This window comes from Moschus berezovskii, chromosome 2 (assembly GCF_049115385.1).
Source record: "Moschus berezovskii isolate FMDL1 chromosome 2, NW_MosBer_1.0, whole genome shotgun sequence".
Taxonomy (NCBI): domain Eukaryota; kingdom Metazoa; phylum Chordata; class Mammalia; order Artiodactyla; family Moschidae; genus Moschus; species Moschus berezovskii.
In genome coordinates, this window is record NC_142461.1 from 46,372,758 (window position 1) to 46,385,263 (window position 12,506).

General features: G+C 38.2%; 1 protein-coding gene across 3 annotated transcripts in view; it reads left to right on the plus strand.

Moving 5' to 3' along the window:
- Nucleotides 1–12,506, plus strand: part of ALS2 (alsin Rho guanine nucleotide exchange factor ALS2) — a 60,362-nt gene that overhangs the window by 33,865 nt on the left and 13,991 nt on the right. For all 3 annotated transcript variants that reach the window (XM_055397663.2, XM_055397662.2, XM_055397665.2), the window contains 12 exons: nucleotides 922–987; nucleotides 3,324–3,486; nucleotides 4,922–5,053; nucleotides 5,672–5,800; nucleotides 6,162–6,232; nucleotides 6,629–6,695; nucleotides 7,031–7,233; nucleotides 7,354–7,419; nucleotides 8,665–8,763; nucleotides 9,519–9,683; nucleotides 11,252–11,363; nucleotides 11,582–11,659. In XM_055397663.2, coding sequence (XP_055253638.1) covers nucleotides 922–987; nucleotides 3,324–3,486; nucleotides 4,922–5,053; nucleotides 5,672–5,800; nucleotides 6,162–6,232; nucleotides 6,629–6,695; nucleotides 7,031–7,233; nucleotides 7,354–7,419; nucleotides 8,665–8,763; nucleotides 9,519–9,683; nucleotides 11,252–11,363; nucleotides 11,582–11,659 — 1,351 coding nt within the window. The remainder of the gene's footprint in view (nucleotides 1–921; nucleotides 988–3,323; nucleotides 3,487–4,921; nucleotides 5,054–5,671; nucleotides 5,801–6,161; nucleotides 6,233–6,628; nucleotides 6,696–7,030; nucleotides 7,234–7,353; nucleotides 7,420–8,664; nucleotides 8,764–9,518; nucleotides 9,684–11,251; nucleotides 11,364–11,581; nucleotides 11,660–12,506) is intronic.

The window sequence follows — 12,506 nt, forward strand, 5'->3', positions numbered from 1 at the left end:
TCTTTCAGACATAAAAAGTAGCATAATTTGATATAAATTTTCTTTTTTAAACTAGATTTTTGTATGTGTGAAGGTTTCAGCTTTTACTGGCATTAATTTTTCTTTTTTGACTTGTATAGATCTCATGTATATTTCTCTTTTTCTGCTGTACTACTTCAGGACTTATGCGTGAAAGTGCTTTTATTTTGATTCCTTGGGTTTTTTAAGTGTATTTATAATGACTGGTCAGGTAAAAAACTTGATTTGTATATGAATTTTAAAAATTATTTATAATTGTGGTAAAATACACATAACATACAATTTACCATTGTAACTATTTTTAAGTGTTCAGTACCTTGGGGTGTTTTTAGTAGGAATTTGCCTTCTTTGTCAAAGTCAGTTGACTTTATTTGCTGGCCCAGGAGTGTGGAAGAAATGTATGTGGTGTGAAGCAGTATGTCACGACTTCCTCTTTAACTGTAGATCAGTTCTTTACCGACACTTTTTAACATTTTTTCACTTAAGTTCTTTTAAAAATATATTCTTACCTTCCCTATTGTTTATTTCTGAAGACTTAATTGGAAAACTTAAAGTGAAGATTAGAGAAAATTTTTTTTAAATCCAACAACTTAAATTGTGTTTTCTCACATTTGTTAAATTACCAAAGTAAAACATACCAAATGAATTCTAGCATCTTCTGCATAGCTTAAAGTGTTTTTTAAAAAATTCCTATTAACATCTTTACTAAAATGGCCTTTTACTCCTGACCGTTGTGATGATCACATAACATGCCCTACGTAGTTCATGATTATTAACATCACAAAGTTCTGAAGTGAAACTCACTCATGAGATACCAAGAAGTGTTTATTCCAGATGCTTGTTCACTCTGAAGAGCAAATTTACTTTTACACTAATATCTGTGTGTTTTCTTTTTTGCTCAAGGTATTGCACATCTATTACAAATTTCCTGGTTATGGGAGGATTCCAGCTTCTTGCTAAACCTGCCATGTAAGCAAATACATAGTTTCCAGTTATTCTAACAACCAAGGAACATGTTTTATAGCAGTCTGTGTATTTGGGTGCCTAAGAAGAGCTAGTATTTCAGAGTCCAGTTCACAATAGCATAAGTGAAAGCCTTTTGCTAGAGCCTGGATGGGTAGAAAGCAATGAATGAACTCTGGGTGACTCTGAGCTATGGCAGCAGATGTTAAATTTGTATTTGGGCTGCCTTTCTGAAGTGGTGGTTCATAAATCCCTTGGTTTTACATAGTTAAAGGCAGTAATAACGTCTTTTTTTAACTTCTGTTTACAAGATCAGAATTTTAAGATATTCATTTAAAAAGAACCATTTGAGAATCTCTAGATCATAACTAGTGGGCCCACAGGCAGGTAGTGAACCTGCCCACGTTTTCCTCACTCAGCTGGTTTATCACTTAGACATTCACCTCAGACTAGCCTGGTAGTTTGATCTTCATAAAGTTTTTTTTTTAATATTGTAGTAAAATATACATAATATTTATCATTTTAACCATTCCTAAGGGTACAATTTCTGTGGCATCAGGTACATTCACATGTTGTATAAGCCACTATCTACACACCAAGCTTTTTATCATCCCCAACAAAAATTCTATACCTATTAAAAATGACTTCCCCTCCTCCACCAGCCCCTGGTAACCTCTATTCCATTTCATGTCTCTCTGAATTTCCCTGCTCTAGGTACCTCACATACGTGGAATCATACAGTAGTTGTCTTTCTGTGTCTGGCTTATCTCCCTAAGCATGATGTTTTCAAAGTCCATCCATGTGATACCATATATCAAAATTTCATCTCATTGTATGTCTGAATAATATTCCATTTTAGGAATATACCACATTTTGATTGTCCATTCATCTGTTGATGGACACTTGGGTTGTTTCTACCTTTAATATATTTATTTTTTGGGTAACAAGTGCAAACCTAGCCATATAAAGAAAGAACAATATTGCCACTATTGGATTAAAAACTCCCAAGAGAAAATATGCTAAACAGAGTAGTTCAGGTTTTCTGAGAGCATAGTAGGGCTCCTTATGGGAAAATTTATAGGCAAGTACTTCAGTGAGTCCAGAAAAATAATAGGGTTCACAAGAGTTGGAATATTCCTGGTCTAGTACTGGGCATCCAGGAGAAATGTAGGCAGAAGGAGTATGTGTTCATTATGTACCACCTCCATCTCTCAGGAGCTGGTCAAAGCAGAATACTTACGTAGGGTTAAGCGAGTTTCCCCAGCAGAACATGGAGGAGTAAGTAGGACCATCCAACAAGCCAAGTATAAACAAAAATTTGGGCCATGTTCCCTGCAGCACACTCTCCAAGATCTCTTAATTACATTATAGAGCAGTCCACTTTGTGCCATTGAACTTACGGGTTCCTGGATATTATTACATATTTCTCCATTTTTCCAAGATAATATTATATAATTTCTGAGTTAAATATCTCTTTATTCCATAGTTCTCTAAGGGATTATAAAATTACTCATTTTTGTGTTATAGCCTTGTGTGACATTGTTTTGTTTTTGAAGACTTGTAGCTAAAAGTTACAGTATCGTGCTTACAAAGCAGTGAGGGCAGTACTTGGCACATAATTATTGTTCATTAAGTGACAGATAATGATTATTATTCTGTTCCACCGACTCATGAACTATACAGTCTATGGAATTCTCCAGGCTAGAATACTGGAGTGGGTAGCCTTTCCCTTCTCCAGGGGATCTTCCCAACCCAGGTCTCCTGCATTGCAGGCAGATTCTTTACCAGCTGAGCCACAAAGGAAGCCCTCTTACTTCTTTACAGCTCTTTTAAGTGTTTTAGTGTGGTGCAGATAATCTCAATGGGTTACTGATGAGCCTTAAAATTTGCAGTAAAATTTTAATTATGAACTTATTTATGTGTGTGCTCAGTTGCTCAGTCGTTTCCAACTCTTTGTGGCCCCATGGGCTGTAACCCGCCGGGCTCCTCTGTCCATGGAATTTTCCAGGCAAGAATACTAGAGTGGGTTGCCATTTCCTATTCCAGGGGATCTTCCCAATCCAGAGATCAGACTCACGTCTTTTGAGTCTACTGTATTGGCAGAAGGATTTTTTATCACTAGCACCACCTGGGAAGCCTGAAATTATATATATATAATTGAATATGGGCTTCCCTTACATCATGTTTGTTTCATTGTATTAATCATCTGTTACTTTCTTTCACAGCACCTAAAAATGTGCATTTTGAAGAAAGTAGTATGTGGTGAAATACTTCTATTTAATATCATGCATATTGTCAATATGAAAATGATTAACTGAATCCCTTTCTTTCTCTACCTTCAGTGATTTCCTAAATAAAAACCAGGAACTGTTGCAAGATTTATCAGAAGTGGATGATGAAAACACCCAGTTGATGGAAATTTTGAACACTCTGTTTTTCTTGCCAATCAGACGACTTCATAATTATGCAAAAGTTTTGCTAAAACTTGCTACTTGTTTTGAAGTGGTAAGCTCACATATATACCTCTTATGGACACTTGGGAAGCCAAGAACCATAGTTGTTTGTTTGAATTATTCTACCCCAAGATCTGGAACTCCACTAAATTTAATTTTCTTCTGGGAAATGAAAAAAGAAAGTATGACTGTAGGTTTATCTAGTGTTCTTTGCTATGCATTCAATTTCCTTTCAGGGCCTTGACAAGATTAATTTTATTCATTTTATGTCAGTCTAAAGCTGAGACCCAGTTTTGCTACTTATTCAGTAGTTGTCCAACTTTGAGTACACACTGAATACAAGTTACAAGTTAAACAGAGCTGTTTAAAACCCTGCCTATAATGACACACCCTTCTAAGGCAGTGTGGCGTTAGCACCTGGCCTGGATTCATGGTAGACTTAATGCCAGGTATTTGGGTCACTTTGACATATGCTGTGAAAAATCAACAGTGTTACAGGATTTTCTCAAATGTTAACTAGATCACTTTCTGTATACAATTAGTTAGGTGGAGTCCTAGAAAATTAGCATCACTCTAGGATATGAGTGTATATTAAAGCTGGTCCTAAGACAGTCATTTTTGAAATTGTACTGAAATGTGTTGTTTTAGTTTCCATTCTGAAGGGCTCTAGAGAAACCATAATGATTCTAGGGTTTCTTATAGTTTAGACTTTTTTATATCTTGGGGTTCTTATTTAGGACAGATGTCTTCAGAATGATCTAGGAATTTTTGTGGCCTTTTTATGTTTGATCCTATCGTGGTCTCGTAGGTCTTTTCTTTTGTCTGGTTTTGGTATTACCCCAAACTGATCTAATTTCAGCTGTATTTCCAACTGTATAAAGCAAGATTTTCTTCATTTGTTTGAACTAAACAGTCTCAACAGATTAAATGCAGTGGCAGAAAATCTTTTAACACATAATAAAGAGATTTGAAAAACTGTGGAACAATGCCGCTTTTCATATGAAACATTTTATTGTTTTGAAAATTGTAATGTCCATTAAAAATTGTTGTTATATTTGAATTAATAAAGATTAAAAAAAATTAACCTTTATTTTTCGATATGGTAAATATCAAGAGATAGAGCCCACAGAAGCAAAATAGAGGGATCCTGAGACCAAAACCATTGATAATTCCTCTCCTATCTTGAGTTCTCTGCTTTCCTCCTTACTGATAACTGCCAGTGTTTGTTTCTTTTCCCTCTTGAGTTCTTCCCCTATTACATATGTACCTGTATGTGATACGTGTGTAGCTGTATGTGGTACCTGTATGTGGTAGAATTTTATGGAGACAGTCTTCTTTTTTCCCAGTTCCCTTTAGTGTACCATGTCTTTTCTTAGGCTGGCTTCCTTCCCTAAATTTATTACTATATATCTAAACCACAATGAGTCTACAAATTCTGGACAATTGTTATATATCTTTCTTCCCTCCTCTTAATTATTGGCCTCTAGACATCTCCAGAATACCAGAAGCTGCAGGATTCCAGCTCTTGTTATGAGTCACTTGCTCTCCATCTCGGCAGGAAAAGGAAGGAAGCAGAATACACGCTGAGTTTCTGGAAGACCTTTCCTGGAAAAATGACGGTAAACCATGCCAATGGTCATGACCCCACAGACAGCAGGCATAGCTGTAATAGCTGCCATAATTTTCTTGACTCTTCACTTGTTTACGGTAATGGTGGTGTAGTGACCCCTTTTCTAAGGGTGATCTAAGGACCACAGCCATGGGGGGTCTGAGTATTAATACCTTCCCTCATCGCTGGGAATCTTTCTGAATATGTCTCTTCTTCTTTAGTTTGTTCCTGAAAGTGAAACTGAAAGTTAGTTGCATAGTCGTGTCCAACTCTTTGCAACTCCATGACTGTAACTTGCCTGGCTCCTCTGTCTGTGAAATTCTCCAGGCAAGACTACTGGAGTGGGTTGCCATTTCCTTCTCTAGGGGCTCTTCCTGACCCAGGGATTGAACTCGGGTTTCCTGCATAGCAGGCAGATTTACCACCTGAGCCACTTTCCTGTCTTTTATTTTCCTTTGAGCTCTGCTTTTATTAAAAATGTTCGGGTCCCATCTGAATTTAAGTTTATTAACACCAAGCTAAGCTATGACCAACAAATTCTCCTAAATGTGATTTGTAATTTTTATTCTTTTTCTCCTTGCATAAAATAATTTTGATACTTTGATTTTGTATTTGTTTTCAATCCCAGGATTCCTTGCGGAAGCCCGAGCGTCGGCTGCTGTGTGAGAGCAGCAACCGGGCCCTGTCCCTGCAGCACGCTGGGAGGTTTTCTGTGAACTGGTTCATTCTCTTTAATGATGCCCTAGTCCATGCCCAGGTAGGCTAGATTCCTTACCTCAAAAGAAGCCATGGAAGGGGCAGTACTATAAGTATTTAATTAATCGTACCATCAGTTTATTTTACAAACTGTTGTGATTTTACTGAAACACTTGAGTGAAAGAGAATGTTTAGCTTGCTTGGTGGCACAGGCTAGACTTCCAGGAGCTCTTTTAGTTTCCAAATTGAAAATGTCAGCCATGTGAAGGGGTCCATAGCTGCACACATGGTGAGACCACTGGGGTTGGCTGTGTTATGGGGATGTGGCTGAGGTGGACTCAACCACTTGAAGGGGTTCTGCAGCAGCAGCTTCAGGGCCCACATGGGCTCTCTCACACGTGTCTCCACATTCTCTGTTTCAGTTCTCCACACACCATGTTTTCCCTTTGGCCACACTGTGGGCTGAGCCACTTTCTGAAGAAGCTGGTGGTGTGTAAGTGTCCCCCGCTACCTCATTCCCTTCTTGTGTTACTTACCCAGGTTGCTTCCTTAGACAAATAAAAGCTCAAGAGGCCTCCCTATTGTGTACAAGAGTGCTCACCATCCCAACACATAGATAGTAAGTGGCCTAGTGGGAAGGATCATGACAGAGCCAACGTGACGAGTGTTGGAAGGGCTTCTCCACTGCTTACACCCCCATTGTTTAACCCAGAGCAAAGAAACTGTGTCATTTTCCCACTAGGGGAACCAAACCCAGGGCAGGACTGCATTTACATCTAATTGACTTCTGATCCTCTTGAAATAAACAAGTTGCTTTTCATATTTGAGGATTGATGTTATAATGACAGGTTGTCATACCTACTGGCCTTTGTCCTTGTGCGCATTTTAGGAATGGCCTAAAGATAACTACACCCGAGGAGCAGTTCACTCTCATTTCATCAACACCCCAGGAAAAGGTTAGTCTTATGGTATTTTCTTTCCATCTTTGACCTGGCTGTTTCTGTCTCTTACAGTAGTGAGGAAGAAATACAAATTGTTCTTGCTTGCTTAATGATCCATAATTATGTCTGATAAATCTTCATTAAACCAGAATTAATAGATTTTTGTTGTTGTTTTAATGTAACAGTTTAAAACATAAAGCAATGAATTTTAAGAGCCAATCAGTGTTACTCAATAAAAAGAGTGTTAGGAGTCAGATGAAATTTCCACACTAAGGAAAGCTATCAAGATTTAAAGCAATGCTTGATGAGTTGTTGCCTTAAGCTTACTGGCATGTACTTTTTGCTCTTAGACAAAGTGGCTCCGGGCTATAAGCCAAGCTGTGGATCAGGCTTTGAGGGGGATGTCTGATCTTCCACCTTATGGAAGTGGCAGCAGTATTCAGAGGCAGGAACCACCAATTTCACGCAGTGCCAAATACACTTTCTACAAGGATCCTCGCCTAAAGGATGCAACCTATGATGGACGCTGGCTTTCAGGGAAGCCTCATGGCAGGTTAGCATGTCCATGATTTGATTTATGTCTGGAGTAAGGATGGTAGTCTAACTACTGAAAAAGTACTGATTACCGGAAACTTTAATTGACATGTATTATTATTTGCTTATGCTTTTCCAGAGGGGTTTTGAAGTGGCCAGATGGAAAGATGTATTCTGGCATGTTCAGGAATGGCTTGGAAGATGGGTAAGGACATTGTGAACATAAGTGTCTTAAAGTGCGTTATTTTGTGCTCACAGTTATTTTCAAGACAGTAGAATTTTGTTTTATGTTTTTGGAAATGGATTGGGATTGTCATGCACAGGTATGAACATGAAGAGAGCTAGGAATCCAGGCTGCAGACTTGTTTTACCTAGAATGAATCATTGCTTTGACAGTTGATGACCTTAAATTACACAGCTTCTATCTGTTGACATAGTACTGTTTTTTCTATCCATTTCTCAGTTGTAAGGACTGAGAACCTTGGATAATGTTGATGTTGAGACTGTTGAGATCAAGTGCCCCCTTTTCACAAATGACATAGAGGAATTTTCCCTTCAATAATTTTAATTCATCTTTAATTTCTGTGATCTGTTGAAGGGGAAATCTTCTAAATGATATTTATCTTAATGATATTCAAATGATGTTATTTTTATATAAACAAGTCATGTTTTCTAACACTATAAATATGATTACATGATAAATGTATGGTAGTGAAGTGTTTTATGTTAGAGAACTAATTTATTTTACTATATGAAAAGATTATTATATAAATTGGGTAGGTAATTTTTGTGTGTGTGATAATATAAATTTTAATGTCTTTTAATCTCTATTTCATGGAATTTCAGAATGAGAAGAGACTTGAGATACTCTTGATTTACCTGTCTTATTACACAGATGAGGGAGTTGGGTACCTAGACTTACCCAAGGTGATGCAGCTAATTAGGGGCAAAAATAGGCCTGCTGCTGCTGCTGCTAAGTCACTTCAGTCGTGTCTGACTCTGTGTGACCCCATAGACGGAAGCCCATCAGGCTCCCCCATCCCCGGGATTCTCCAGGCAAGAACACTGGAGTGGGCCGCCATCTCCTTCTCCAATATGTGAAAGTGAAAAGTGAAAGTGAAGTCGCTCAGTCGTGTCCGACCCTTAGCGACCCCACAGACTGCAGCCTACCAGGCTCCTCCATCCGTGGGATTTTCTAGGCAATAGTACTGGAGTGGCTTGCCATTGCCTTCTCTAAATGTTTTTCATTGGACTTGGGATAAAACACCTAATTACTCTGTAATGATGTTGATATCACATTCCTCTGGACTTGCCAAATAGCTTAGGTGATAGAAAACCACGTAAACCAATAACCCGTTTACTCTTCTAGGTAGATCTTTTCTCTGTTCTTGTTATATTTACCAACATATTCATATATGCATCTTAAAAATGTTTTTATTTTCCTTGGCAGATATGGAGAATATAGAATCCCAAACAAAGCACTGAACAAAGAAGACCATTATGTGGGCCATTGGAAAGAAGGAAAAATGTGTGGTCAAGGAGTCTACAGGTAATAGCACTGGAAAGGTTGCTGACTGGTTGCTAATGAGAAGTTGCTGTTTAACACAGGGAGCTCACAGCAGCACTCTTTTATGACAACCTAGAGGGGTGGGATGGGGTGGGAGGTGGGAAAGAGGTTCAAGAGGGAGGGCACATATGTAGACTTATGGCTGATTTACATTGTTATATGGCAGAAGCCAATACAATATTGTGAAGCCATTATCTTCCAATTAAAAATAAATTTAAAAGAAAATCATGTAAACCTGAATTTTCTGTTTCCACTCTGTAAATTTTACTTATCCCTAATGACTGAAAATGTGTTGACTTTTCTTTTAAATATCAGCCTCTCTATCACAGGATGAAGATATTAGCTTATCATTTAGTTCTTAAAACTATAAAATCATTGTAAACCATAACTTTCTCATAGACTCTCCTAGGTATCTTGCTTGTGAATTTATCTGATATTTACTGCATAGCTCTAGTGTGGATAAAGCCTGTCATTCTTTCAGAGATCACTTATTATTGCATTTTCCCATAAGGACACATTTTCCCCCATGTTAACATAAAATGCCCCTGTAACACCTTCAACTTCTTAAACCCAGTTATTCAAAAATGAGATTTTTGATTGGTGAAAAATAATCATATAAATAAACAAATACAGCTACCAGTGAGACATGAGTATAATTTTGAATTTCCTAAACATTGTAAAAATGAGCATCAGCATTCAGTGTGCTTGTGATCTTTATCCATTCTTTCTAACCACAGTTATGCCTCTGGTGAAGTGTTTGAAGGCTGTTTTCAAGATAATATGCGTCATGGTCATGGTCTCCTGCGAAGCGGAAAGCTGACTTCCTCTTCTCCCAGTATGTTCATTGGCCAGTGGGTAATGGATAAGAAAGCAGGATACGGTGTCTTTGATGATATCACAAGGTACAGTATTCTGCTTCTACTCTCACAGTTCAGTTGAAAGGATAAGGTTCCTATAACGTCTCTAAAAAAAGATGATTTTATGAAGGCTAAGTGTATTAATTGGACAATACTGAGAACATTTTTAATAAGAAAACAGAGTTGTCAGGTGTCATTTTTTTCATTCGGTTGTGAACCAGACAACAGGTTACTTCTATTCAAGATCTGGATCATTCAAAATTAACATTGGTATGGTTTTCCTTAAAGCTTCACCCATACAAAGCTTTTTGTGTCTCAAAGAGGCTACCAAATCTGTGACTGTTATACAAAGAGAAATCTTTAATGCAGTCAGTAGATAACAGGAATAAAAAGTTAGGAAGAGCAGTGGAAATTCCCTTTTGGGATTATGAAATAGTATCTAAACACCTTTCTATGTAGTTGTTCCTGTCAAGCCTCTGACTTGTTACCATGCCAGCCACCCAGGAATCAAACTTGGTTAAATTCAATGAACTAAACTTCGGGGAGGAATATAGTTCTTTTGCCTCTGTATCTGGTTTGGCCTGATTTGCTTTTAGACTGAATATATAATCTCCCCCTCATGTTATTGTTGGGACTTCCCAGGTGTTGCTGGTGATAAAGAACCTGTCTGTGAGTGCAGGAGACGTAAGAGATGTGGGTTTAATCTCTGGGTTGGGAAGGTCTCCTGGAGGAGGGCATGGCAACCCACTCCAGTATTCTTGTCTGGAGAATTCCATGGACAGAGGAGCCTGGTGAGCTGTAGTCCATAGGGTCGCACAGAGTTGGACACGACTGAAGCAACTTAGCACACACATGCTATTGTCATAATGTGGGATTAAAATTTTTTTGCTGTAGTTACTAAAATCCATGGTTATTTAACAGGTAGTTTGTACTCTTTGATTTTTTTAGTGAAGATTAGTAAGATTTCTCTTGAGTTTGAGTAGGTGGAAGAATGAGCCTTCTTTTTTGATAAACCCCATTTAAGTCAATAAACTGGATAAGAAAAATTGTGCATAGGTTTAAGTTCACCTCTTGAGTGACATTGTTTCTAGTTGAATTCTGGCATTAATTAAATATTTTATAATTATCAAGGAAGCCCTGCAAGTATGTACAGATCTATGTCTGATAGTATGTGTGTGTTAATCACTCAGTTGTGTCCGACTCTTCGCAACCCCATGGACTGTGGCCCACCGTGCTCCTCTGTCTGTGGAATTCTCCAGGCCAGAACACAGGAGTGGGTAGCCATTCCCTTCTCCAGGGGATCTTCCTAACCCAGGGTTTGAACCCCGATCTCCCTCATTGCAGGCGGATTCTTTATCATCTGAAACACCAGTTCCTGAGAGGACAGTGCTCAGAGTGGGACGTGTTTTGCAGTCACATTCTCCCATGTTGGAGAAGACATGGTTAACACTTTAATTAGTGAAATGGGACAGATACTAACCTGGGGGTGATACTAGTATCTTCCATGTGATCATTGTTTTTTCCCTACCTCATCCTTATCATCATTGATTTTTTAATTTCTTTTCTTTTTTTTTAATTTCTATTTTTAATTTTTTTTTTCTATTTCTCTGCAGAGGGGAGAAGTATATGGGACTGTGGCAAGATGATGTATGCCAAGGCAATGGTGTAGTAGTTACCCAGTTTGGTTTATACTATGAAGGCAACTTTCATCTTAATAAAATGATGGTGAGTAGAATATTTTGCGTATAGTTACGGTTGACTTTTTAAAACTCCTTGTCCTTAATTTTTAAGTCATCTTTTTATTAATGTTCCACCTTCCCTAATACAATTTTTCTTATCTTTTTTTTTTAAGATTATGTAAGGCTTTGGAGGATGTGGCTACAGATACCCTAAGTTACTGCATGTTTTGTGTGTTGTGATTTTTGTTTTGTTTCTTCACATAGGGAAATGGGGTTTTACTTTCTGAAGATGATACTATCTATGAAGGTGAATTTTCAGATGACTGGACCCTCAGTGGAAAGGTTGGAAACTTCTCTCTCTCTCTTAATAATCTTTTACTGATTTTTTTCTTGATCTTTAAAAAAGCTAACCTCCAATAAAATTTACCTGTTTCAAGTGTGCATTTCAGTGAATTTTTAGTACGTATGCAGAGTTGTACAACCATTCAGTTCAGTTCAGTTGCTCAGTCGTGTCCGACTCTTTGCGACCCCATGAACTGCAGCACGCCAGGCCTGCCTGTCCATCACTGACTCCCGGAGTCCACCCAAACCCATGTCCATTGAGTTGGTAATGCCATCCAACCATCTCATCCTCTATTGTCCCCTTCTCCTCCTGCCCTCAGTCTTTCCCAGCATCAGGGTCTTTTCCAGTGAGTCAGCTCTTCGCATCAGGTGGCTAAAGTATTGGAGTTTCAGCTTCAACATCAGTCCTTCCAGTGAACTCCCAGGACTGATCTCCTGCCACGATCCAGTTTGAGATCATTTCCATCACCATCTCCTGCCCGGTTATAGTCATTCCCTGGTTCTACTTCCAGTCCCAGACGACCTCTGATGAACTTTATAGATTTGCCCTTTTAGGTCCTTTCATGTAGTTGGAATCATACAACAAGGGTTTTCTTTTGTGTGGCTTCTCACACTTAGCATGTTTGTGAGATTTTTACATATTGTGGCATATGCAATACTTTATTCCTTTTTATTGCTGAACAGCACCCCAAAACCACATTTCTTTTGTCCTTTCACCAGTTGATGGGCATTGGATTATTTTCAACTTTAGACTGTTTGCAACTTTAGGCTACTGTGTATAGTGAAGTTAACTACAACTTCTTTTCTTCTTCTTTAAATTGAAATATGATTGATCTATCATATTGTG